The sequence below is a fragment of the Podarcis tiliguerta genome (genome assembly GCF_965153285.1).
Source record: "Podarcis tiliguerta genome assembly, chromosome: 2".
In the NCBI taxonomy this organism is placed as follows: domain Eukaryota; kingdom Metazoa; phylum Chordata; class Lepidosauria; order Squamata; family Lacertidae; genus Podarcis; species Podarcis tiliguerta.
In genome coordinates this window covers 52,821,404-52,848,465 of record NC_139535.1, presented here as the reverse complement: position 1 = coordinate 52,848,465, position 27,062 = coordinate 52,821,404, and the positions used below count along the sequence as shown (strand labels likewise).

Below are 27,062 nucleotides of genomic sequence, written 5' to 3'. Positions count from 1 at the left end.
GGTGCCACTGCCGAGAAGGCCCTCTGCCTGGTTCCCTGTAACTTGGCTCCTTGCAGTGAGGGAACTGCCAGAAGGCCCTCAGCACTGGACCTCAGTGTCCGGGGAGAAGGATTGGGGTGGAGACGCTCCTTCAGGTATACTGGACCGAGGCCGTTTAGGGCTTTAAAGGTTAGCACCAACACTTTGAATTGTCTTTGGAAACGTACCCAAGAACCAAGAATATAAGTGTGCCATACAATCAAAAATTTCTGACTCCATCATGTAGCAGCCAAGCAGCTGTTCCTAGCAGCCACAGACAGTCCACAAAAGTGATAGTCTACTCATTCTGTCCAGTTAATAGCCATTGGTAGACTTGTCCTTCACTGAAACATTAATCCCCTTCTGAGATCCAGAGGGAGAGCAGGTGGCTCTGAGGAAGGAGCAGGTCATGGTAGGAACTCAGAGGGAGGTGAAGCTGTGATGGAGACAGACTTTAGTGTCCTTACAAAGAAGAAGATGAGACTTAATGGAGTTCAAGGAAGGAAGGAAGGAAGGAAGGAAGGAAGGAAGGAAGGAAGGAAGGGTATGTGGGAGTCTTAACTCATCATAGTCCACAGGAATTGAAAATGTATGAATATGTTGTTTCATAAGGGTGAAAGAAGGGAGGCAATAAAGTAACAGGGGTTTTTTTCAGGATCAGAAAATATTTATTGCCTCCTGACATAATAAGGTACATACTACAAGATATAATTAGGCTTTTATTTTACATCATGTAAAAACAAATAAGAATGGTGAAGAGACTCAAGGCTAGCACATTTATGCATGTTGTCCTGGAGTTGCCAGTACAAATATACGTCTGGGTGTGGGCAATCGTAAAAAAAACAAGGTCAGAGGGAAATGAAAAGTGTAAAACTTCAGCCAGTGATAATTACATAGTTAACAGTGGTAATTTCCAAAACCCTTCTTTAAATGCGGATATCATGGCACCATTAAGCACATGGAATGTGTGAGGAGTTCTTTGTGTCAGTTCAGTTCACAAATGATATCGGTGAAAACTCCTGATGTATTGTAATTCAGTGGTTTCATGTCTCAGTGTCTCTTTTGAAGTTCCTTTGCTGCAGGATAGCTATTTTCAGGTTATTTACACAGTGTCCTAGGACCTAGAAGGTTTCAGTGTTCCGCCACTTCCTTTTGAATATTGAGATTTCTGACATCAGATTTTTGTCCGTTTTGTATCTCATTCCTCCTCTATAGAAAGCAAAAGGGCAGTGCTGGCAGATGATGGCAGACATCATGTTGGAAGGTGAGCAGGTGAACAATCCCCTGAGGTTTGGGATGGCATCATTAATCCTGAAACACTTTTCCCAGAGTAAGTCTGTGGACAGCGTCTGCGTTCCCCATCTCCATAGCCCTGTCATGGGCATGTTGTTCTTTGGGAAGAGCTGTTTGGGAAGAGCTGTTTTGGGAAGAGCTGTTTTTGGGAAGAGCTGTTTCAAGAGATGTCTGTGAGGATGTATAAGTCAACAGCCAAGGCGTGTGAGAGGGAAGTGTCATTCTCCAGACTTGGGTGTCGATAACTGATGAAATGTGTGAGTGATTTCATTTGGGGGCTGTAAGTGGCATCTGCTTTGTCTTGCTGTATTAGATGAGCCTTGTACTTTGAGGAATGCCTGGTGTAAGTTGTTCAGCAGTGAGTCCTTATCCCGTGATCCTGAAGACATGTAGCAGGCTTAATTTTAAGAAAGTAGCTGCCCTGCGGAGTGGGTGGGGAGGGAAGGCTGGTTGTGACTGTGGCAAGGAGGGCAGGGGACTTTAACCATTAATCCTTCCTTTTCCCTATCAGAATCACAGTGGCAGGATAGCATTGACTGGAACCAAGAGGGGCTTTCCCAGCATTGCAAATAGCAGCCATGATAGGAGCAGGACAATGCTGATTGAAAACATGAGAGCAAACAAAGTGTTACAGTCCTTTCTCCACTTCACACCCTACGCTTGACCAGGCTTGGGGCCCCTGAGCCAGCTCTTTTTACAAAATGCAACATCTAAGAATTATGAAGGCTTTGGTCTTGGAAGCATCCTGGCAGCTGCCTGCTTGAGCTTAGGATTCACCGACACCAGGATGGCAGCCTGCACAGGGGAATATGATATTACAACTGTTATACACACTGAAGTAGCAAATATGCTTTTTTCAGCTTGTCGAGTTATAAACAAGGTCTCTGCCACATAAAAAAAAATGGAAAGAATCAGGAGGAAGAGCACTGTTCCAGCTGCCTTGACGTGGGCTTCTGTTTGAGGGCTCCTAAATTTGGATTCTTTACCTGTCATTTGGCAGACATGCCTACAGAGCGAGGTTACAACCAGGATGGAGCAAAGGAAAACTATAAGAAAGGGACAGACAGTATAACCAATTAGAAGCAAGTCTTCAAGAAAGCAGTCAAGCTTATTCTCTGTCTTCCCTTGTGTCATGTTTGCATTGTTGACTGTTGCATTGCTCATGAGAGAATTGCATTGCTCATTTTGAATTGCAATGAAAGACACAAGAAACGTGATGACAAGAGAGCCCCCAAGAAGCCAGGGCACCAGGCGCGATATCCTCAGCTTGCACCACAGGAAGAGGCAGTGTGTGCTGTTCACTATCTTGACGCAATAGAAGACACAGAGCCAGGCAATGAACCAGAGTCGGGAGAATAGGCCAAAGGCTAAAAAGTAGTAATATACGCCAAATGTTACGCCGTCCCTGGTTTCAGGCTTTAACCCGTATCTAATGAAAAATGCAGTCAGAGCAAGTGTGAAGAAGATATTGCACGTACCCATGGATAGAATAAGTTGCTCCCTAGCCGCGAGGGTCTTGCATTTAGCCCATTCAATGACTATCACTGCAACTACAAAGCCATTGGAGACGAGCCCACCAAGGGCCAAGTCAATTAAAGCCACCAGAAAGGTAATGATCTGGGAAGAAGGCATCTCTCCGGATCCTTTCAGACTGCTGTACAGGTAAGACTTTCAGCAACCAAAATTGTTGAGCTAAAGTGGAGAGTGTGAGTGAGTTAGCAGGGCTGCGGCATACTTTTAAATAGGCTGGGGACCATGCAAACGAACCATGTGCCGGACTATGTAAATGAATGGGATTTTCAGGCTCCTCCTTTCCTTACTGCTGCTATCTCACATAGTGGTGTTGATACACTATACCAAAGGGCCTCCTGCCAAAGGTGTCTTGAGTGAGGGTGGTACTCCTTTTGGGTGGTTTTGAGAATAAGAAAGTTAGTGGCCCAGACTCTACTACTCAGGCAATAAATAGCAGCAGCTGGAAATTCTGCTGTTGGCACCTGGAAGAAACCACCTTGCCTTCAGACTCTCTTCAGCCCACACTTTTTATTGGTTCCACTTTAAAAGCAAGTTCTGTTTCCTTAACAGTAAGTTAGTTTGCATCTCCAAACTAAAAGCCTTATGCAGTTCTTTGTAGCTGGTCATTCCTTTCGTAGCTGCTCATTTCTCCACCCCCAATACACTATTTCTTCTTTAAAAACAGATGCGAGATTTTCAATACAAGATCAAAATCCAGCATGTGAGAATCAAAATAGCAGTTAGTTCAGAGATCCACTACCACTCATTTACTCATTGCACAATATGCCTTTCTGCTGCTGCTTAAATACACGCCAGCACAACACCCATCCAAAGCTTATTTTATAATGAATGATTTTAGAATGTTGTACTATTTTATTGTTGTTAGCCGCCCTGAGCCTGGCTTCGGCTGGGGAGGGCGGGATATAAATAAAAATTATTATTATTATTATTATTATTATTATTATTATTATTGGAGTTTCTAATACTGTCAGATATCTTTTTTTATTTTACAAAAAGACCTCATTGCCTGTGTCATTCAGATTAACATTTTTGACTGTGCTCAAGGTTGTTGCTGCCATGCCAAAGATCTGAACTTTTGAGGAGGTGGAAATCAGTGCTGTTCACAATCTTGATACTATGGAAGACACACAAAGCCAGGCAATTACCCAGAGATGGCAGACATGTATATATATTTGAGTAAACAGACATGTGTACTGCCCAATCCTATTCATGCTTGGAATTTAATCCTAGTATATTCAATGGGCTTTTTCTAAGGCAAGGGCAGATAAGATTGATCAGTTTACCAGTCAAATCATGATAGGGTTTTGTTTCTTTGGTGTATTAAAAAAGCACACAGATTTGCTTGTTGCTGTTTTCCAAAACAGGAAATGCAAAGATGCGTCTTTTATTTAGCACAGTGGTAACTGTATCTGTTCTCCATCTCTGATGGTTCCTCATCCTCCTGGGGGGAAAGTGACAAATGAGGGGCCACAGGGTTCTGTCCTGGGCCGATTATTGTTGTTCAACGTCTTTATGAATGACTTGGAGAAAGGCATTGAGGTGGTGCTCATCAAATCTTCAGATGACACCAAACTGGGAGGGGAAACTAAAAGACAGAATTTGGATTCAAAATGACCATAACGTATTGGAGAACTGAGTCCAAACTAATACAATGAATTTCAATAGGGACAAATGTAACGTTCTGCCCTTAGGCAAGAAGAGCCAGCTGCACAAATATAAAATGGGGTTGTGGGCTCGAGCCCCACATTGGACAAAAGATTCCTGCATTGCAGGAGGTTGGACTAGATGATCCATGTACAGTTCTATGAATATACAGTATGTGCAAATAACCATATATCATAAAGACACCACAGTCTCCAATGTGCCCCATTAACAAAAGGAAACACAAACCCTGAGTAAGCGCCTGGAACCCTGGTAATCTCGCATCACTTGGAGATTAGGGTGGCATGCAACAATATTATTACTATACTATACTATACTATACTATACTATACTATACTATACTATACTATACTTGGAGCCTTTTTTCCATTGGAAAAGTAAGTTACTTTGTGAGTTCCCAGGCACTGATAAGGTCAGCCATGCATTGAGCTTCAACAATGTTAGAGCATCATGCTTTGCATTAAGTATTGCCTGTACTCTGTTATTAATAGTTTCAGAGGAACTTTGAACTGTTTGTTCAACTTCGCACTGTTTGTTGCCCTCCGGAGTCAGGACTTAAAAAGAGGATTTCATTAATGGTTAAAAAAAATTAGGTTACACAAAGCCTGAATAATGAAGCTTTCTTTCAGCCAATGAATTTTGACAAAAAGGAATGAATTATTACTATTAATTTATTACAAAGTTCTTTTTAATGACATAATAATAATACCAACAATATGGAAACTTATTTTGTAACAAGAAAGACAGATAGATGGAAGTTCTTAGGAAACCCGGTGCCTTGCTTAGTGGGGGATGCAGTGACATGGAGCCTGCGGTGTGGCCTCAGCCTATATGACAGTCCCTGGGAAGGAGAGAGGAAACCTTCCTTCAAAGAGATGGGAAAGTGTGTAAAAGAGCTACTGCAATGGGGTTGCTGCTAGAGAGAGCATGACACCAATATTATTTGTTCAAACCTTCTGAAAGTGTGTGTTTCTATATGGAAGGTACATAACCAATGTAAAAGCCTGACTTGAAATGATTTTTAAATTAAATACACCTGGGAGAGCTCAGGTTGTAGAGCACGAGACTCTGAATCTCAGGGTTGTGTGTTTGAGCCCCACATTGGGCAAAAAGATTCCTGCATTGCAGGGGTTGGACTAGATGATCCTTGTGGTCCCTTCTGCCTCTACAATTCTGTGATACATGGGATTGTGCTGCATTCAAACAAATTACTACTGTATCAGTTTGGTGGTGTTTTGTTCTATTGATGTACCTGTGATTCCATGATGACAGCTATTCCTGTAGAAGGAGAAGAAAAGTGTGTCTGGGTTATGGCAGCATTTGTTTCAAAAGCATCGCCTGTATGTTCCAAAAGGGCAGGCTCAGGACAAGGTTCCCCCAAAGTTCACAGCCTGGCTTGGAAAATGTCCTCCCATTTGGCAACACTGATCCTTATTAAAGGACCTCAAGGATGGTGATTGTGGAGGAAGGAAGGCTTCATGATGAGTTGGTTCCAGCCACACAGCTCAGCTCAACTTCATTACTTTGTTGATCCAGTCAACATAAAGGGAGACACGGATGAAGGTGGCAGGCTTCTCTTTGTGAGCGCAAACGCGGTTGGGGGTGATCACACCTTCCAACACCCAGCAGTCAAGAGTCAAGCAAGCCAAGGGGCCTCCAAAGTCACGCTGCAGGTGTGAAGCAGAGGACAAAAGACAAAGTCAGTTCAAACAAAACATGGCTCAGTGCCTGTAGGGCAGAGTAACACCATCAAGGCACTAGAGGTGGTTCTTCTTCCTAGAATTTGCTCAATAATTTATGTCTCCCCTTTCCCTGTCATGAGTTCCTTTATTTGTGGATCCCCTCATCCACTTCTTCCCTCAGAGGACTGTTTCCTGGTACTGATCTTAACCTTTCTAGCCTTTTCCCAACCCTGTCTTCCTTCCCTCTCTGCAGGTCCCTCCTTCTCTTGGGAATCTACATGAGAAGCAGGAGGAGGATATGTGTCTCACCCCACATATCAGGGCACTCAAAGCAGGTCAGGTCAGCCCCTCACATACCCTGCCTTGCTTACCTCACAGGCCCCCACAGGTACGTTCAAGGGCGCTGTGCACAATTCACTCTCCTTCACACGGCCTCGAAGAGCCACATTGCAGTCTTGGTTGCTCATGATTGGCAGCTTGGCCACATTGAGGACATTTTCATTACCAGTGCCTGCATGGGGAGCAGAATCAGAGGCTTAGGATCAATGGTTGGGGGTCACCCTGAGGGTGAGGACAGTACCCCTCCAAAGTGAGAGATGGGGGTAGGCTCCCTGGATGCTTCAAGACAGTCTCAGAACCACACTATGGTATGCAGGTATATTATACAATACTTTTTGTTTCTGTGTTTGGCAATAGTCTAATTTTAAGGTGCTAACCTAATTTTAACTTTTGTATTGTTTTATACAGTGTTGACTTTTTGTACTTAGTTATTGATATTATGGTTGTTTCTAATAATATTCTTAGAACTGTTATCCTTATTGCTCATTTGATATGCTGTGAGCCACTCTGGGCACAGTCTCCTGGAAAAGTGGCATACAAATCAACAAATGGTGGTGAGGATGAACTGGCTTAGGCAACCTCCTGTATAGCTGGACCATGTCAGGAGGGGCACACACTGTGAGGCAGGGTCAGTGAGTGGGTCCAGCATGCATCAAACCTTTTTATTCGACCGGGGAACATAAGCTCTGTAGCTGATGTGGCAGAAGGAAGGAAAGTGAGAATAGATGGAATTAGAGAGTAGACACTAAAGAAGTTCCTGGCAAATTGGAAGGGTGAGTGGCTGCCAGACCATGATTCTGTTTAGAGAATTGAAATGTGTGGTGTGTGGGGTTGCCTTTCAGAAAAGTTCAGAAACTACAGTTGGCCCAATATAAGACTACAATATTTCTAACTGGGACTGAGTGATTCAGTCATATTACTCCAGAATTTTGTTAGCTGCGCTAGTTCTCAGTCCATTTTCAGTCCCAATTCAAAGTGCCAGTATTAACCTTCAAAGTGCTGAATGGCTTAGGACCAGGTCAGATCAAAGATGGCCTCCTTCCACATTTATATACCTGGACCTTGAATGTTCTTCAGTGGCCTTTCTTCAGGTGCTCCCACCAAGTGACGCAAGATGGCAGACTGCCTGGCGGAGGGGACTCCACAATGGTAGCACTCGTTTGTGAAGTGCCCTTCCCAAAGAGACTCGCCTGATACCTTTTATCCGATAATTTAAGCACCAGATAAACACTTAAAACAAATTCCCAAATCTGAGGTTTTAGTGTCCTGAACCACTAATTATGTGCTGTGTATTTTAATTATCTGCTTCTATTATTATTTTAATATTGTTATGCTGCACACTCTTGTTTCAATGATACAAAATAAAAGAGAAAAATTAAAAAACAGTGAGTCACCCAGATAACAATCTTACTGAGTGGCCTTGTATAAATACAGTAAATAAATTTAAAAATCATCTACCCACCAATTGTTCCCCAATACCCTTTTTCTGAGACTGTACCTCTGGTGTCTCCCCATCCTGCAATCTCACATACGGTGTTCGCAGGCACAATGTAACGCTCAGGGGGAAGACAGATCAGTGCCACACGCTGATTCAGAATTGCTGGCCTTCAGGAAGAAAGAAAGAGGCTATAAAACCACCAATATTCAAATAAGAGAGCCAAGATAATGTCATTACAAGTCATGCCTGTGGCCGACTGCTCATGCAACTGCAATGCTTACCGTACTTTTCCATGTATAAGCTAGGTTTTTTTTTTTTACTTTAAAATAAGGTCAAAATCTGGGGGTGTCTTATACATGGATAGTGCATATGCCCATTTTCTAAATTTGAGGTCCCCAAAAGTAGGGGGTGTCTTATACACGGGGGCGTCTTATACACAGAAAAATACGGTAATTCTCTGTGTGTGGCAATAGCTGCTACACATAGCTATCAGCAGGGAGCAGATCCTGTAGGAGATGTCGTTTGCTCCAGCTCCCATTAGCCACAGCTAGCATGACCAATGGTCAGGGATGCTGGGAACTATAGTCTGACCACTTCTGGAGGGCCATTCCTGGGTCAGGTCCATTCCTGATTTAGGTTGGTTCAGTTTCTGAGATAGGAGGATATTCAAAAGTTATCAGTAGAGGCAAAGTAGGGTTGGCTAGCCTTTCAAGAGGAGTGATGTAAGTAAGATTCCTACTTCTGGCAAGGGCTGCTGATGACCAGTGAAGTCCCTTCTGTTGTGTTTCCATTATTGCATGGCATAAGAGCTTTGAGATATGGAGACAACCACAAAACTCACTGAAATCCACTACAGGTGAGAATTACAATCCCATTTCCCTGGAACTCCCCAGGGAAGAGGAGTCTCAAAATTTGGCTTCCAGGAGAACATCACGGTTGCTAGGCCCAGGAAAGGGAGGTGCCTGTCAATCAGGCAGAGGAGAAACAACATCCTCAAAACCTAAAACTGCTGCTGAATTTAGCCTTGTCTTGGATATCCTATCCCACCTGTTAAACACTCCTGTTGAAATCCATGCATCACATCACATCACTTTTTATCTTTCTCATCTGCCAACTCCCTCTTGCACATATCACTGCCCTCACAGACTGCTCCCCTGGAGGCTATAGTTCTCCATAGAATGAACCACAGGAGTAGAATTCTAGCTGAAGAACAGAAGATGGTGTCCCAACTTCCAAGGTGGTAGGAGGCACTCTACACTTGAGCCATCATTTAGTGTTATGCACCTAGGCCAAGAGGCAAGCCAAACAAGAAAATATATTGGCGTCTACTATAATAATAATGTGTGTGTATATATATCTTTTCAAATAATAATAAAAAATTATCTGTTTTCTGTTAATCTAACACAAAAAGGAGCATAGGAAGCTGCCTTATACTGAACCAGACCTTTGGTCTATGTAGCTCAGTTCTGTCTGCTTCAACTGGCAATGGGGTTCCAGACTGGAGTCATCCCAGCCCTATAGGGAGATGCCTGGGATTGAACCATGCATGCAGAACAGATGGCCCATCACTAAGCTATGGCCCTGCCCTATTTAAAATAAAGGTTAAATGCCAAGACCCCAAGATAAGAACAACTAGTCCCCCGACCCCAGATTGGGCTGTGGAATTGCACTGGCAGGTATGGAACACCCTCAGTCTTCCATGCACTGCTCAGTCCCACCTCATTCTGCTAAATGTGTGCATTTATGGGGGGTGACGGTCATCATTCCCTTTCCAAGACTTGAAGGTTTCACAGCATCCAGTTGGACTATCCAATGTCAATGAGGGTGGTCTTCTCAAGAACCAATGTACACATATTCAAGAATGTGCAAGTGCAATGGGTAAATAGGATCCATCCACATCTTCAGACAGAGCTGGGGAACCTGAGGACCTAGAACGATATCCAGACCTCTCTATCTGGCCTCAAAACACTCTGCAGTTCACACACACTCATTGGCCCTGCATCACACCACAGGTGTTTTTGCCTGCCTAGAATGTGTCATTGAATTCTGAGGGTGCCTCTTGCTTGTCTGGATAGATGTGTGTAGAAAGTAGATGGCTGTACAAAGATAGAATTTGCATTTGTTGCTCTGCCCACTTTTGCCTCTGGAACTGTTTGCCATTGGCACATTGCCTGGAAAGGGATGCAGGCTGAAAAACATTCCCCACCCCTGTTTTAGGATACAGAACATGGAAGCCACATCCATCTGTAGTAGACACAGAGCCCATCTCCAAAAGGCACTCACCTCTCCAGTTTCAGCATCACCAGAAGAGACTCGGAGGGGCCACACACAATCTTGGAGATGGGGATGGCCTGTTTGTCAGGGTCGTTGGGACCAGGGTTCCTAAAGAGTGTCCCAAGCCAGACTTGATAACCAGACAAGTCAGCTTCACTGCCAATAAGAGGAACACAGTTATCATAGGGGTCCAAAGATTGCAATCCTAAGTGGCAGCTTCCCTACTTGAGCTCCTTTATAAGTGTGTTATGACTGCACAAAGGAGAGGGCTTTTTTGGTGTTAGCATCCCAACTCTGGAACATCCTCCTCAGATAGGCTTGACTGGCTTTGACATTACAGTCGTACTTTGGCTCCCGAACACCCTGGGAGTCGAACATTCTGGCTCCCGAATGACCAAGAACCAGAAGTGAGTGTTTTGGTTTTCAAACTTTTTTTGGAAGCCAAACGTCCGGTGCAGCTTCCACTATTGTTTCCGACACGCCTGAGCAATCAGGAACCAATCGGATGCCACACCTTAGTTTCCGAACTTTTCAGTAGTTGAATGGACTTGCGGAACGGATGCTCTTGTCTTTCCAGACATTTTACATTTGTTTATAGTTTACTTTTTGGGTTTAGCTGTTGCTAACAGAGGTCACAGCAAAAGCATATTAAGACAAGCCATACTTTTTTTTAAAAAAAATGCAGTTTGCAGCTTCCTCCTTTGAAAGCGAACGTGAAATGGATTTACATTTCCTGAATGCAACTCTGGGACAGGAACTGAAGCTGCTGTTGACTGAGTGCTTTAAATGAGCTGTGCTAGCTCAGCTTCTGCAAACCACGTGCCCTTTGGATATTTTGGACTACAACTTTCCTCAGCCCTAGCCAGCATGGCTGACTGGAGTTGTAGTCCAAATCACCAAGAGTTGGGGAAAGCTGAGCTAGGGTGTTTCTTTACCCATGGCATTCCCCCCCCCCCACCTTTGCAGAGGCTATTTCCATCTAGGATAAATGACTGGCCAACAGTCAATGGTTTCAGTAAGGTGGCCCCTCAGCAATTTCCTGTGAAGTATCAGGAATTAGGCTCTGCAACAAAACAACAGTACAGTGGTACCTCGGGTTAAGAACTTAATTCATTCCGGAGGTCCATTCTTAACCTGAAACTGTTCCTAACCTGAGGTACCACTTTAATGGGGCCTCCCGCCACCGCCGCGTGATTTCTGTTCTCATCCTGAAGCAAAGTTCTTAACCTGAGGTACTATTTCTGGGTTAGTGGAGTCTGTAACCTGAAGGGTCTGTAACCTGAGGTACCACTGTACTGCCTTTCCCAAGGGGCACCAGAAGGAGATAGCGTAGGAAACCTCAGAGGAAAGCCAGATAAAATGCTTACCAGGAAGAGAAGCACTGGCGTGTGCTAATGACCCACTGCTCATTCACCAATGATCCTCCACAGAAGTGGACTAATTCCCTGTAAGACATATAATACAAAAAAAACCGATCAGCTTGCCAGCCTTTTGCTGAGAACTTTCCCTTTTGCAGTGCTTTCATTGCTTGGAACACACAGTGAGAGCTGAGTAACAAAGACGAAGGATAAATGAAATGAGGCGGTATCACAGGGCTGAAATCTCCCCTTGAAGCCATTGGATTACTGAGGTGGCTCTTTTCCCATCAGCGCTTCCTGCTGGACAGATTCACTCTGATTTCTTCCCCATAGCAGAGGTGTCCAGACCATTGAAAACTTTTCATCTTCCTTATGGAACTCTACCACCAGCATTGGTATATTTCTCACCGATTGCGGATGCTGACCGTCCAAGGCGAATTCCCAGGTCGCCCGCCCACAATACGAGCCCGAAGCTGCACTCGTTCGTCCCTCCTGCCACATTGGTCAAAGACCACGTTATCTGCAACCAGGAATGTGAGAGCGAAGTCAGGCACAACGCTCTCAGTGGTGAAAAGCAAAACAAGAGACTTCAGCTTCCAAAGCTTGTTGGCAAAGTCCAGGTTCCCCAGCCCAGCTGCACTCCCTTCTCATCAGAACTGCCTCCTTCCCAACTGTCACAGGCATCAGGCACAGGAGACTTACCCGGGTTCAGCAAGTTGGACAGCTTATTGTCACCGGCTAAAAAGAGGAAACATAAGGCTGGTTTACATGTGCAAACACAACACTTGCTTTCTGTACACCATTTGATTACTATGTACTTCAGGGCTGGTGAACCTGCAGGCCAAATCTATCCTGCCAAGTCTCTGCAGGTGGCCTGCCAGCCCTCAGTAAAACTGGATGCCCCATCTCAACTCTATGCAAGAAAAGGGCAATTTTAATCTACTCATACTCAGGAACAGACCACACTCACCCCCATCACAGCACTGGGCTGAGAGAAGAAGTTAAATTTCTCCTTGCTGCTGTTTGTTGCAATGGGATGATTTGTCCAGCACAGCACTAAGCTGTGGGAAGAGGTTTAATGCTGATCAACTCCATAATGGAGAAATTGTCCTGCTGGTGTAACTATCTCCTCTCAGCCCAGTGCTGTTAACAGGGTGATTTTAATCTCCAACCACATGCAATCTTCTACCACATGCGATCATTTTTGCATGTTTTAGAATGCTGAAACAGAGCAACAGTGTGCTTTACACCTTTCCAGGCCCTCTTCAAAATAGGTGTAGGGGGTCAAGCTGGGGTTTAAAATATGAAATACAGAATGTGTGTGTCAAATGTTACTCCAATATCAAAATGCCCAAGGGGGTTGCTGCGTTGCACACAAACCTACAAACTAACCAATACAGAACAGGCAAGGTTAGCCAAAGGCTTCACTCCATAGAGTGCACAAAACAGCTGGCAGGGGACGCGAGTTGCCCACTATTGGTAGAACTGCCAGGGAGTGACCAGGACAGGGGGGTCATGTTCATCATGACATTGGCCTAACTCTCGACATTGGCTCAGAGACTCACCACATGGCTTAATAGCACAGTAATCAAACTGAGTTTTCTGATCCATGGTGTAGCACCAGGGGCCATGGCTGTCATTGTCAGGGTTGCGGCAATAATTTTCTTCAAGATGCACAGTGGGGAACATGACAGGGAAGACCCTAGGAGAAAGAAAGGGCAACCATCCCTTCAGCACATGAACATTTGACTGCCTCTTGTTCCCTAAATCCCCAAGACCTATCTGGAAAAATTCCTTGTCATTCAACAGATACCCCACTTTCAATTATTTGTTGTGGTTGATTCAGACATTTGGAAGCACCTGCATTGAGCAGGTATTTGCATTTCCCAGCATACAAATGACAATATTTATATTGTTGGGGGGGGTGCAATTCTTTCCTCACAGCTAGTGATACCATCTCAAATGTAATTGCACAAGCAACATAACATAATGACACTAGGCAGAAGGGGTTAATTTTTGTATGTTTTCTTCTTTTCTTTAGAATAAAAGCCAAGCTAAGCCACTCAAATGTGGAAGCACCGACTCAGGTAGTTATTCACAATTTTTAAAGTGATAAACACTGGCAAGGCTACAACATCCCACTCCAATATCCCATTTTGTTGATCTTCTCATTTTATTTTATTTTTCAAATTCAGTTCTTTGAAGGCTGTGTGCTCCTTTCTCCAGTGCTAGTACAGATTCCCCCCACAATAAGACAATCCTTCTTCCTCACTGTTTCTACACAGGGATGTGGTACAGTGCCGAGTGTACTGATTCTGTACCAATACAGTGCTGGCAGGTTCAGGTAATCTGAAACATTAAAAATGACAAAGAAGTGCTCTTTATTTTACTCTATTCTACCCCCCCCCCCCATTTATTTTGGGAATGTACAGGGCGTACAGCTTTTGGGAAAGGATTTGATGGCTAGGCCCCAAAATCCCGGTGGGGGGGGGCAGGCTCTTTACCTTCAGAACTCATATGGATGAGGGCAGAAATTTTCATTAGGATTGTAGCCCTGCCGGTAGACAGACCATCACATACTCACTGTGGTTTGTGAGGTGACTGCTCTTTCCACTTCTGGCAAGTGATTCCCTTCCGGGTTTTACTAACGGTGCCTCGATATTCAACTCCATTTCCATGGTAACAGTCTGTGAGGACAAAGGACCCACCTGAGTGCCATTGCCTACTATACACTTCAATATCATCTCTAACACAGCAGACCCCCCGTAAGGATATAAAAACAGCCTGGTGGATCAGGGCAATTATCCAATTAGTCCAGCCTCCTGTTCTCACAAGGGGCAACCAGATGCCTATGAGGAGCCAAGGAAGCCATCCCTGTTGTTGTTGTTGTTGTTGTTGTTGTTGTTGTTGAACCACCCTGAACAATTAATCAGCAAACCTGGCAACCTCACTGTTTACCTGCTAACTCTAGGTCATTTATGAACAAGATAAAAAGCACAGGTCTGGATATTGATCTTGGAGGGACTCCACTTTCTCCACTAGAAGAACTTTTCAATAATTCCTACTCACTGCTTCCTGTTTCTGAACCAGTTATTATTCCACAAGAGGGCCTCTAAAAAGGAGACTCAGCGCCATGGGCCCCTGTGCCGTTGCTTTGCGAAAGTCAACTGCAACGGAGAGTCAATTGTCAGCTGGACCACTTCTATCTGTTTGCTTCTTGGCATTTCCAAATAACTCCAAAAGGTTCGTGAGACGAGACTTAGCCTTACAGAGGCCATGTTGGTTTGACTTCAGCAAGACTTGTTCTTTTATATAGTTAAGTGATTCTATGCTTGGTAGCTGTAAACTTGGAAACCTCTATTGCAGCTCTGTCAAACCCTCCAATACCAAATCACATACAAAAGCTTGTTTATGGTGTAATACAATACAATACAATACAATACAATACAATACAATACAATACAATACAATATAATATATTGGTACTACCCAGACTTGAATAGAAAGAGAAAAGAAAGAATCACTGTTGAAAGGATCCCACTCGATCCCAGCTCATCAGACCAGTCCATTCAGCTCTCACCTTCTGTCTGCACATCCTCAGCACAGCGTTTGATCTGCAAGCAAAAGGCCGTCCTCATGTTGGGGAGGCTAGTGAAACACCAGGGGGCCTCTGAGCCATCCGGATTTCGGCAATAATTCTCCTTAAGGCCCCTAGATATTGCAAGACAGAGTATCAGCAGCTTCCTCACCTGCCCACAGAAGCACCAAAAGACTCCTAACTGGGCTCAACTTGCACCTGAAACTTCTGGGGACTGGGCAAATTCAAGAGACCCTCCATGTTCCTGAATAAGGACCTACTTGCACTCATATTTCTCAGGTAGGAAATGGTGACGGTGAGGCATCTGAGAGTCCCAGCGTTGGCAGGGGATTCCCGTCGCAGTGATGTTCACTTTGCCTTGATAGTCTTCTCCTTTCATTCTGAAGCAGCTGGTTGTAGATGGGAGATGTCGGCGCTTCTCTACTTCCAGGGGTGGAAAAAGGAAATCAAAGCCACAATTATTTCAAAAACCAATTTTACCACACCAATATAGTAGCATACATCATAAACAAGACAGAAAAAAACATAGCTACAAAACTAATTCTAAACACACAAAGGCCTTGTGAAACAAAATTTCAAGTTACTCATTGTGGGGAGGGTTGCAGCTGAAGTTTCAAAACTGATATTTTACGTATGTGCTTACATTCTGGATGTTTTTTAAATTAATGATGATCAGTTGCAGAATTGATTTTTAGACTTTCAAGACAGCATTATATAGACTTCACAGCAAAATCCAGATTTGTGTGCATCACCAGTTTGGGGAGTGGAAGTTATGGGGTCAGAGGTCATGTGCATCAGGTAGATGCTGAGGTGAAGATAAATGGGAATTTTTCACCTTGGGTGCCTGTGCATCTTTGCCACCTGTAGCTGAGTCCCTGCTAAGTGAATTTAGGATTGTTCAGTGTGAGTTTCTACGGACATTTGCAAACTCCCCTTGAGAACAAACATATCATTGCCAAAGCTCATTGTCACTGGCTCTTGTGTGGCCCTTGGGTTAAAGTGGGGCCAATCTTCTCTATTGAACTGAAAGGGAAAGAGGTGTCTGTTGCTAAATGGCTGCTCTGCCCTCTCCTCCCTTTCCATTCCATAAGAACATGTTGTACTCCCTGTCCTCTCACATCAGCAGGTGAAACAAGCCCAAATTTTATTGGCTCTCAAGTCACTAATAACAGTATTGGTGACAATGCCACCTCAGAGGGTGAGCAGAAGAGGGAAACCCAGCAGGCAGGGGTCAACCTGCTGATTTTTTTTTAGGAACAGATTTCACTCAGTAGCATACCCTTCAAGACAATACTCTCCCTACTGTTGCTATCAGGTGAACCCTGAAATCAGGGGTGGAGGAAGGGGGGTGCGGTGGGGGCAGATCGACCTGGGTGTCACCACTGAGGGGGGTGGCAAAATGCCAGGCGGCACTCACCACAGGGCCTGCAGCACGCCCGAGCCACGCGTCTCTCCTGGGAATGACAGGGTGGCTTGGGTGCCCACAGGCTCCAAGCTACCCCAAGCGGTCTGCCTGCCGCCTCCCCCTCAGCTGTAGGGCGGCTGAGTGGGAGGAGGCAGGCAGACTCCTTGGAGGCCCCATGGAGTGTCCTGCCCTGGCTGGCCCTGCTCCGTGGGCGGCTGGCCCCGCTCCTGGGTGCAGGGCACATGCATCGCCCCAGGCGCCCAATCGGCTTGCTCCGCCACTGCCTGAAATCTCAGGAGGACTTACTGCATTTCCGAATGTGGCAATATTCTCGCTCCTTAGTTGGATCTGTTGTGTAACACCAAGGACGCTCGGAACTGTCAGGATTACGGCAGTAATTGTCATCTAGGTCTTTATCGGGGTATCTTTAAGCAGCAGGAGAGAGAAGAAGGATGTGTGTGAAACCACGTGCACAGTGTTTCTATTTTCACTTGCTCCTACAGCAAGCCTCGATTTGCACCTCCTTCAGGAAGATAACAGGGCAGCTCCTGCTCCTGTCTCGGTCTGTCCTATTTGAATATGTCCCATCCGATATGCACACATTTCACTGGATGTCAGGACTGGATATCCCCCACTCTGAACAAAGGAGAGATGCAAATAGCTTGTCCTTCTCAACAAGCACCACGGTGTCTGGTGTAGGCACATTTTTCCATTGTTGTGGGGGGCATGCCCACACCTTTTCCTCTCCTCTTTTAAATGTGGGAACCATTTTGTGCTATGCAGACACTCTACAAAGCAGCCATTTTGTGACCAACAATATTTTCTCAAAATTCCAAATGCACCCACTGGCCAATTTCTCTTACGGGCAAAAATAGCCTAGTAGTTCACTGTGAGGCACCAACGTAGCTTGGGGCAGTTTCATAGCTGTCAACATTTCCCTTTTTTTAAAGGGAAATTCCCTTATTCTGAATAGGATTCCTCGCAAGAAAAGGGAAAAGTTGACAGCTATGGGCAGATTCCCACGTCTGCCAAAAAGCTCCATAATGAGGGGCTCCCCAGTCACTTTATGATTTGAAATGTCCCTACCCTGCCCTTTAATATCTTTCCCAAGGACTGGAACTCAGTACTTGTTTGGCTGGTATGGGTGCCTGTGAGGGTGCTGCAGGTCCCAGCGTTGGCACTCTCTGCCAGACTCGGTGTGATCCACGAAGCCACGATAGTCCTCCCCGTTACATGACAGACATGCAGCTGCAATTCAAAGACAGACAGAAAGAGTCACTGCAGAATAAAGCCTGCTCAAGCCTCACCTGACACCTCAGCTGGAAAGGTGAAGAGAGGACACATTCTGCAAAAGTTACTGGCACAAGCAGATGAGCAAAACCTGAGCAAGCAAAGTTTGCCCCAGGCAGTTAGTTTGAGGTGGCCTGAAAGGGCAGTGAAATATACTCTGAGTCGCGTATTGATTTCATGCTCTTTATTGCAGCTCGTAAACAGTGAATGAATTTCCCCCCTAAAACCTCAGGCTTATATACATTATTTGCATAATGGGTCCCGTGTGATTTGCTGACTCTGCTTCCCTCCTGGAGCCTGATTGGGCTGCTCCTGCAGGCCAATCAGGTTGTTGAATTCTAGGATCCTACCTGCCTATTGTTCTGGGATCCATGCTCAGTACATAACAGGCAGCGAAAGTGATTGGTAAGTTATTTAATTTATTACAGCTGTATTTTTATTTTTAGTTTAGTGTCAGGGAAAGGGAAAAGCACTTGTGGGGTTTTCTGCCTCAAGTGTCACAATCAGTTGGTCACCCATGGCTCTTAGGCATGTTGACTTGATCTGTTGCTCCACCTTAGGCAGCAAAATGTCTTGGGCTAGCCTTTTTCAGCAAGCACCGATACCAATGCAAGGCAATGTGAACATACACATAGAAAGAGAAGACACCAAGCAACTTGAGCAGACGCCAAACAAGCAAGATCAGACGGAGACAAGATATGAGACTCCTGAGACCTAAGCAGATATCAGACAACACAAGCAAAGCAAGCTGACAAGAGCCAGCATGCAGTGAGATGAGAGAGGACACCAGACTGGACGTAGCTTGATAACCATCAGCACCATCTCACACAAATAAACACGCAGAGACACCAGGCAATGCCAGACATCAGACAGAAGCAGGTCTCAGTATCATTGCACCATATTTAACCTTGATGCTTCTTGCATGTTGCTTCAAAATCTGTAGCAGATACCGTACAAGTGGCAAGACTAAATTTCAAAGGGGGAATTCATGGTCATCTTCAGTTACAGACTATCAAATTAAAATAACTGGGTAGTATCCAACTAAGGTTTATGCAGAACATGCCCATTAAAATTAATGGACCTATCTTAGTCATGATCATTGATTTCAGGAGGTCCACTCTTGAGTAAAATACAACCCATCGTTTGCGCAATCACAGCAAGCTGGCGCTGGCCCAGAAAATATGTCCTCCTGATCCGCAATATTGTGTTCCCATATGGCAATCATGGGGCTCAGCATAATGGGGGAAGAAAAGTCCAGACTAGCTGTTTCCATTACTGACTCTGAAGAATTCTACCTACTGCTGGGTGAGTGCTAGTCAGAGACAACGTATTGAGCTAGTTCATGGAGTTAATTAAAAATGATGTTGGAAGAGGCTTCACTTGATTTGAGAATTCCACTGGCTTCTTTCACCTGAAAGGCTAGAATACTGTGTCTATTTTTCCAAAATTATTGGAGCATTGAACCTAGCAATACCAGTGCTTCAAATAGCATTTTTGTCCTTGAGATGTTTGAAACTTAAACCTCAGTAGTGCAAATGCATATTTGCCAATAATTGTAACTTCGTGAATAATTATGTGAGATTAGTCACATAACTAGCTCAGCGAGTGAGTGGTATGCAGGTTTCTCAAGCCAATCTACATACCATTTTCACATTTCTTGATGCCACAGCTTTGGTGCCGGGTTGTAGGGTCAGTTGTGTAGCACCAAGGGCCATGCACATCATCATCAGGATTCCGGCAATAATTTTCTTCCAACCCATTATATCGTGATGGGGAAAACCTTATAGAACAGAGGCAGAACTGTCAGGCTCAGGCAAATGCTCCAAACCAAAAGGATCCTTTTAGCAATTAATCTAGAACTCTCTGCAAAAATCAGCCCTCTGTTTTATTCAAAACCTCAATTTTGAAGCCACAATTACCATAATTAAAACAGAAGTTAAAATACATTTGAACAAGTAATTAAAATACAGTTTGCCCTGACAACAGTCCAGCAATCAGCACAGTCAATCCATTCACTTTCAAAGGCTTGTTTGAATACGAAGGTCTTAACCTGCTGACAGAAGGATAAACAACTCCCATCATCTCTGATCATCATGCTGGCTAGGACTGATGGGAGGTGGAGTCCAACAACATCTGGAGGGCCAGGGGTTCCTTAATCCTGCTCCTGGTCCTCCAATGTTCAACAATGGACATTTCTTAACTCATCTAACACACACACAAGCCCTGGGAAATATTATTACTATTACTACTGTTGTTGTTGTTGTTGTTCTGTTGGGAGCCACCCAGAGTGGCTGGGGAAATCCAGCCAGATGGGTGGGGTATAAAAATACATCATCATCATCATTATTAGGCAACAAAACATCAAACATTAAAAACTTCCCTAAACAGGGCTGCCTTCAGATGTCTTCTAAAAGTCAGATAGTTGTTTATTTCCTTGACATCTGATGGGAGGGCGTTCCCACAGGGTCGGCGCCACTACCAAAGGGTACAGTGGGACCATGTTCTCACTATTTACACTGCACCTGTATTATGTTGTTGTTTTAGGGGTTTGTATTTCACTCTTACTTCGTCCCTCATAAAGATTTACCTGTGGTCGTGCGGAGTCTTTTTGCCCCAATGTTGACAGGTTTTCCCCTTCTCAGTCACCGACTGGTTCCCTCTGTAGCTTGTCCCATTTCCCATGATGCAGCGCCTTATGTAACCTGTGGAAGGGAGAGATGACAAGTGATGGAGATACTCATAAGGCTCATGCACAAAGGCGCAGGACACCTGAGCACAGCAGAGCAGTGTAACTGGACTTCTGTCCTTTGATAAATTCGAAGGTGGCATGACACAAGCGGATTAGCATAGAGCAAACGTTAGTTGCCCCCTCATTTTCCCATACTCCACAAAAACATGTGGGGGGTTCTTAATGGGTATTTTAACTCTCAGCCCCCACCCTGGCCTGCTCCTTGCTGCCCACGGTTGTCTCCCTCTTGACCTGCTTAAGTCAGTGCTCTCACTTACAGCTCACCCAATCATTGAACAACTTTTATTCTCCAAATTGCAGCAGAGTCATTTCTCTGTCTCAAAATAAATACATCTGTTGACTGAGGGCCCCTCCAGAACATATTTCCATTGCACATGTGTGATGATTCCTCACATTCCCCTTCCTTGCAAAGTTCAAGTCCGCGCCATCCTACCTTTTTTCTGGTAGAGGTCATAGTGGACATTCCTCTGCAACTGAGTGTGGGGTGTATTCTGGGTGAAATTCAGCAGCTGACATCGATTACTGTGCAAGTTGTAGTGAAAGGCTCTGGAGGAGCAACACAACAGCAGAATATTCATTGGCCCAGAAAAGCAACCAGAATATCCCATATCCCATTTTGGCATTTGCTTCTATATACAACAGATTCCCAGTTACCTTCTGCTTTCTATTGTTATGTGAATTCTATCTTGGCCGCCTCCTCATACCTCTGCTAATAATAAGCATAAAGTCTTATTGTGTTCATAAATTATTTCGGCAGTCCTGACAGCAACTATGTATGGTAAGTCAATATTATTCCTATATTCCAGCTGTGAAGGTAGGGATGCTGAAGCTGAGATAGCAGCTTCCTGAAGGCCACCAAGGCTAAATAAGCCAAAGACCTAGATTTTAATTTTGTTAGATTTCTATCCTGCCTCCCCGCCCCCAACCACCATGGAACCTAAGGCAGTCTACCAGTGATTCTCAAGTGGCCTCCCCATGCAGGCACTGACCACCAGACCCAGACCTGCTGAGCTTTAGCAAGGTGATGGTCTTGCGTGCCTTCAGACCATCTCCTGGGACCAAAGGCAGGTCCTTCTGTTCATCCCTGTATGATTCTGTAGCTCCTGTGCCCTTGTGCACCCAGTGTTCTGGCTTTGCCTCTTACCTGCAGTCAAGCCACAAGACACAACCCCGTGCACACTCTTCTAAGGCCTTGGGCTGCTCCGCCCTCTGGTAGGACAAATGGATTAGCTTAGTCGCTTTTAGTTTCTGGAAGTCATTCAGAGGAGAACGCTGGCCTGGAAAGACATTTTTAAAATGCACGTTGCTCTGGCCCCTTGAAAAGAATCCAGAATCCAACCAGCTCCAGAAGATGCAGGGCACAATCCAGAGAAACAAGCAAGCAAGCAGGGCTCCTAACACTTAAGATGTGATCATCTAGCAGTTTGTGAAGCCAGGGAGTAAGGGACAGTTTTGGAGCTGGGGATGGAGAAATCTGTCAATTTTGGTTTCCTTCCATTTCTCATTTTTTCCAATCTTAAATTCTGTTCTCATTTACACATTGCTTTACTTTTTTAAATTAATGATTAATGATTAATATGTGCGGGGGTTTGCACACTTTAGTTGAGTACATGCTTTTTTTTGCATGCATTAGCTATAGAACTGCATTGCCAAATTCAGACCCACTGAATGTTGGTGATGAATCTGTCAAAGGCTCTTGAGCCCTGCCAGGGGAGAGAGGGAGGCAGAGACACTGCCTAGAAGTTGGGTTAGATTCAACTCAGGTGTTGCTCTAGCCGGAACCAGTGCAACAAGTCCCACCAGCACTATGGGGCTGTTCCCCTCTCTCCTCCCTCCGTGTGCCTCCACGCCCCCTCTAAATCAGCTCTGGTAGGTGAGGGAGTCTGGAGAAGCCCCAAAGCAGGGCATGGAGGGAGGAGAGGAGAGATTGTTCTATCTAGCAAACAGAAATACCTGCACAGATGAAACAACCACCTTAGCACAATTTTGAGTTCCACCCATTGTGTTTGCTCTTAGCAATTGATTCTTGCTTGCTTATCTAGAGCTCTGAGGGGACATGAGAGATTGGGATAGCAAGAGTTGGGAGGAAGACAAGCTCTTTCTCACTCTGCTCAGATTGTGTGCTTCAACAGGACTAGAGGCTCTTCCAAACAGCCTGCTTATTGAACATCCATTCCAATTCACATGCACAAAGCTTACACTGTGGTTAATGTTTACTGAGCATTTGTTTTTGATTTGCTCATGGGGAATTATACAACCACACACGCAGAATTCACCATCTGCTTGCAGTGTTTATAAGTCTTCCTGTTAATCAAGTGTTTGTTCCACACTTTTCAGCCTGTTTCCCCATCACTTTCCAAACCACAAGGGATTTGTCACACTAGAGCACTTTAATCCACTGTAATCATGCAAACCTAAATTTCCAGTATAGAACTGAATCCGTCCCATAAAATACTGCCAGTTCGGAGGCGGCCCAGATTGGAAGCCCCTCACCAGGAATTCTTACCCACCTCTAGTCAGCATATACTCAGAAATGGGAGAGGAGGTTTCTTACCTGTGCTGAAGGTACAGCCCAACAGAAGGACCAGAGCACCCATGGCCTGCATGATTCCCACCGGCAGCACCAGCCTTCCCAGCTTGGCTAAATGGATCTGCCAGCTGGGCTGTGCACACAGGAATATCCCAGCAGGAAGCAAAGGCACAGAGCCCCCCTGACCCCACTGGCCAAATATTTACCCAGAGCTCACGTGTCAGGAATAATTCTGGAGGAGGGAGAAGTTTAGAGGGCCTGGGGTACAGTTGCTCATGGGAGACTTCTCTGAGTGGACCTCCTTAAGTACCTCTTCACTTTTTCTTTCCCAGCTCCTTCAACCAGTGGGTTGGCCCCTTCCCCAGGTCCCAGCTGACACAAAACACTCAGAATATTTTGTTTTTTAAAAAAATCAGTATGATGCAATGTCAAGTTAGGAAATTGCTCCCACCCAGTCCGAGCTGGCCCTGACTCAGGAGCCTTCCCCTTCCTGTAAGTGGCCTGATGGGTGCTACGCCCCACATTCTCAGAAACCCTCCCCAGTGAACAAGACCCAATGGAGGAAAAAGCTAAAAAAAAAGAAAGAAGAAACAGCCAGCACAGAGTGAAGAGCAAGAGCCTATGGAGACTGTTTGCAGGGTTATAACTGGAACTTCAAGCCGAGGGCAGCCACATCCACAAAGGGATAAAAGAAGGCACTTCAGAAGAGCAGAATCCCTAAAGGAGTGGACAACAGAGCAAAAGAGAGACTTACAAGGAAGTGCACAGCCTGGGGGCAGAGAATGAGGATGTGCACCCTAAATGGATCAAAGCTCTATGTTCTTTAGGCTGTATCTGAAGAAAAGCAGTACCCGCTGCTTTCTGCCTGCTTTGCAGCTTTAAAGGCATGTGGCCAGGAAACCAAGGTCCACTGGGAAACTGTTGTTTACACACCCACATCATGCCAAAGTGGAGACCAACTTGGTCCCATCCCTTGGCCAGAGAGGGAGCAGCTGCAGGGAGCTTGCTTCAACCTTACGTGCTAGAAGAAAGCTCTTATTCAAACTTATTTGAAATAACACTTATAAGAAATAGTGTCTGAATTTAGGTTTTTTCCTTGTCCTGCCCAATCCCTTTTCCTTTTGGGCTGCATCTTTTAGACTGAAAGTTCAAGGGCGTGGACTGTCTTCTTATGATTGTTGTAAGCTGCTCTAAGAGCCCTTTAAAAAAGAAGAAGAGCAAAGTAAAAATACTTTTTAAAACAAACAAGCGAATGGGGGCGCTGCCAAGAAAATGTATGGCTATTTACACAGTCTAGGAACAGAGAAGTTATTGCTGAGAATATGTTGATTTGGAAAATTGATATCCCAACCAATTTTGCATACACATTAATCAAAACAAGGGCAATTCCAAGTTAGATTTAAGCCACCTTAAATCTAGGGAGAAATTCAATAGGTAACACTTTCTCCAATAGTAACAGGGCATGCACCTGTTCAGTTTCTTTCCATTATGCAGCAGTACAACGTTGAAAGGCACTGCCAATGTCCACACCTGAGGTACACATTGACAGCATGTTCCTAAGCGTATTTGCTTACAAGTTCTACTGAGTTCAATGAGACACTCTAGTTAGAAAATGTGTTTGGGGTTACACCCTAACAGCTAGATCTTATCATGCACACATGGGATACTTCCAGAAAGGGCTTCATACAGATTTCTGGGAATATGGGAACACCATTTAGGTTGCCAACTATTTAGTTCATTTTTATATGTTTACCATCATGACAGACACTGGATGCTATGCATCTGGCACTGAACTGTGTTGAATTGTCTAAACAATCAGGCCTGGTTTTTCTCAGTGTGTGATTGGCACACTAGCTTTCATGCACTTCTGACCCCAGGGATGGACACTGCTTGCCATTCACACCAATGGGCAGAGCTTCACACAGAATGTACATGGGCTGTGGTTTTTGTCTCTCCCCTCCGAAAGCCCTGCCCTTTATTTCTGTCCCCATACACATGCATCTTTAAATATGCAATTCACCGGAAATACACAATAGCAAATGTTACTAGTCCTTAGTTATCATGCTTCACAATAGGCTTGTACTTTCAAGGGATGAAGGGTGGAGGAGGGGGCAATATCCATTTAATTTTTTAAAAAAACAACATTGAGGTTTTGTGAAAGAGTGGCATTTACCTACATCAATCTGGAATTTGATTTGGTGGAGCTGAAGTAGGAGGTGGAAATGCGCAACTGCAATGAAATATTGAAATCATTAGCACACTCACACCATTCATTTAAAGCACATGGCTTTCCCCAAAGAATCATGAGAATTGTAGTTTATCCCTTGTAGAACTACAATTCCCAGCAACCTTAACAAACCAGAGTTTCCAGGATTATTTGGGGGAAGAGTGTGCTTTAAAAGTTTAAATGTATTGTGGGACTGTGACCTATCATAATGAGGTCTTGCGCAAGATCACTGGATTATTGTACGTCTGGTGTATGTACTGTGATGACAGACTCCAAGGTAATCCTGCACATTGTGAAGGTCTTGAGAGGATAGCTCCTCCGAAGTAGGTTGTTTGAATCCAGGCAGGCTTTCAGCATGTGGCAATAGGTGGATACAAGTGTCTTTTGTTTGGCATTGGAAACAAACCCTGTGCCCAGGTAAGGAGCAAAACAGAAGTACAGACCACCTGCCAGAAACATCACCACACTTGTGACAAACCACCCACCATGAAACAAAAGAAATGATGACTTTTCACACCAGTGGTGACTGTGGATGTGTAACAGGTGATAAATATTTATTGGATTTTCCATGGTAAAGGGAACCCCAGATTTGTTCCATATTTATTGAAGTACAGGCTGCCGTTTTGATGACACCAGACACTGCAAAGATGTTTGTGTGCCAGTTCCACAGCAAACTCTTGTCTGGAAGCACCCAAACTTGAAAAGACCCACTAAATTCAACAGAGCGCCCTTTCACATAACATGGCAGCTGAAAAGAAATACCCCGAGGGTTGTCAGTATGGGCGGAGGAGGGGCAGACTTGAGAATGGTGCTTACCAGTGGTGAATAAAAAGGGAAGGATTCTGCAACAGTTTTAGTAAATCCGGAGGAGAGCTGCTGCTGGACGTGGGAACATCGAAGAGAGGCCACGGAGCAGGCTGGAACAGGCACAGAAATATAATTAAACACATGCATATTCGGAAAGGCTGAAGAGTGCGGTGGACCTGAAATGACAGCAGCCTTCTAGTAGCAACTTTACTAAAAGGTGTGGCAGGAAGGGAAGGTGCTGAAATTTTCAGAAAGGAAACGAAGCGGCGCCACCCACCAGAAGGCGACCACGACGAATACTATTGCCATTAGTGGGCGTGCGACTCCTGCCGCAGCGGACATCTCTCTTTCGGGTGGAGCAACGCAAATTCTTGCAGCTCCTCCACGCCGAGGCTGTGCTCCGATTTCTGCAGCCAGCCTGCTCTGTAATGCCACTGCATCCTCCTGAGGGCAGGACAAAATGCTCCTCCTTTGCAATGCCGGTCATTTTAGTTAATAAAACTAAAGTTACGGTGACAAAATGGGACTTGAGGAAATCCACGCCTCGGTCTCCAAGTGCATCTCTCTCCCTCCCTCCCGTCGCCGGGTTAGGAAGAAACCCGTCCTGAACTTCTGCATAATAAAGTTGTGGAATTTAATCCGCCTCCGCCCTCGCGCCATTTCCCCGCTAGAGAGCGCGAGCGCCAATACATTCCAGCGCCTAACTCTGCACGAGCCGCGCGGGCGACGCCGAAGCCACAGGTCCAGCCTAGGCGCCGAAACGTAGACCGCAGGCTTCTGGGAGTCGTAGTATGTTTGGGCCCTGCCAAGCGTTGCTAGTGCGCGCCTTGATCCGTGGGACTACACTTCCCTGCAAGCC

At 45.0% G+C, this 27,062-nt stretch overlaps 2 protein-coding genes and 1 long non-coding RNA gene across 12 annotated transcripts in view; 1 reads left to right on the top strand and 2 right to left on the bottom strand.

The window, feature by feature from the left end:
• The window catches only part of LOC310672433, an 8,058-nt gene extending 1,507 nt beyond the window's left edge, over positions 1-6,551 (top strand). The window contains exons 2-3 of the long non-coding RNA XR_014508573.1: positions 1,234-1,282; positions 6,442-6,551. This is a non-coding gene — a long non-coding RNA (uncharacterized lncRNA). The remainder of the gene's footprint in view (positions 1-1,233; positions 1,283-6,441) is intronic.
• The window catches only part of LOC310672388 (taste receptor type 2 member 40-like), a 154,737-nt gene that overhangs the window by 24,494 nt on the left and 103,181 nt on the right, over positions 1-27,062 (bottom strand). The window lies entirely within an intron of this gene.
• Positions 5,160-26,982, bottom strand: MST1 (macrophage stimulating 1). Of its 10 annotated transcripts, none has more exons than XM_083429419.1 (21): positions 26,481-26,982; positions 26,213-26,313; positions 25,347-25,399; positions 23,194-24,368; positions 21,784-21,916; positions 21,073-21,185; positions 20,478-20,592; positions 19,534-19,670; positions 17,728-17,848; positions 16,907-17,025; positions 15,456-15,618; positions 15,178-15,308; positions 14,182-14,284; positions 13,163-13,299; positions 12,300-12,335; positions 12,006-12,117; positions 11,607-11,684; positions 10,249-10,395; positions 7,990-8,132; positions 6,560-6,699; positions 5,160-6,173 (listed from the first exon to the last, which is right to left on the bottom strand). In XM_083429419.1, exons 4-21 carry the CDS (start codon positions 23,243-23,245, stop codon positions 6,012-6,014), a joined length of 2,142 nt encoding a protein of 713 aa, XP_083285545.1. In that variant the 5' UTR covers positions 23,246-24,368; positions 25,347-25,399; positions 26,213-26,313; positions 26,481-26,982; the 3' UTR covers positions 5,160-6,011. The 10 variants fall into 10 exon arrangements, with proteins under 10 accessions (XP_083285545.1, XP_083285548.1, XP_083285551.1 ...); XM_083429422.1 differs by having other exon boundaries at positions 8,026-8,132; XM_083429425.1 differs by having other exon boundaries at positions 8,026-8,132; positions 15,456-15,615.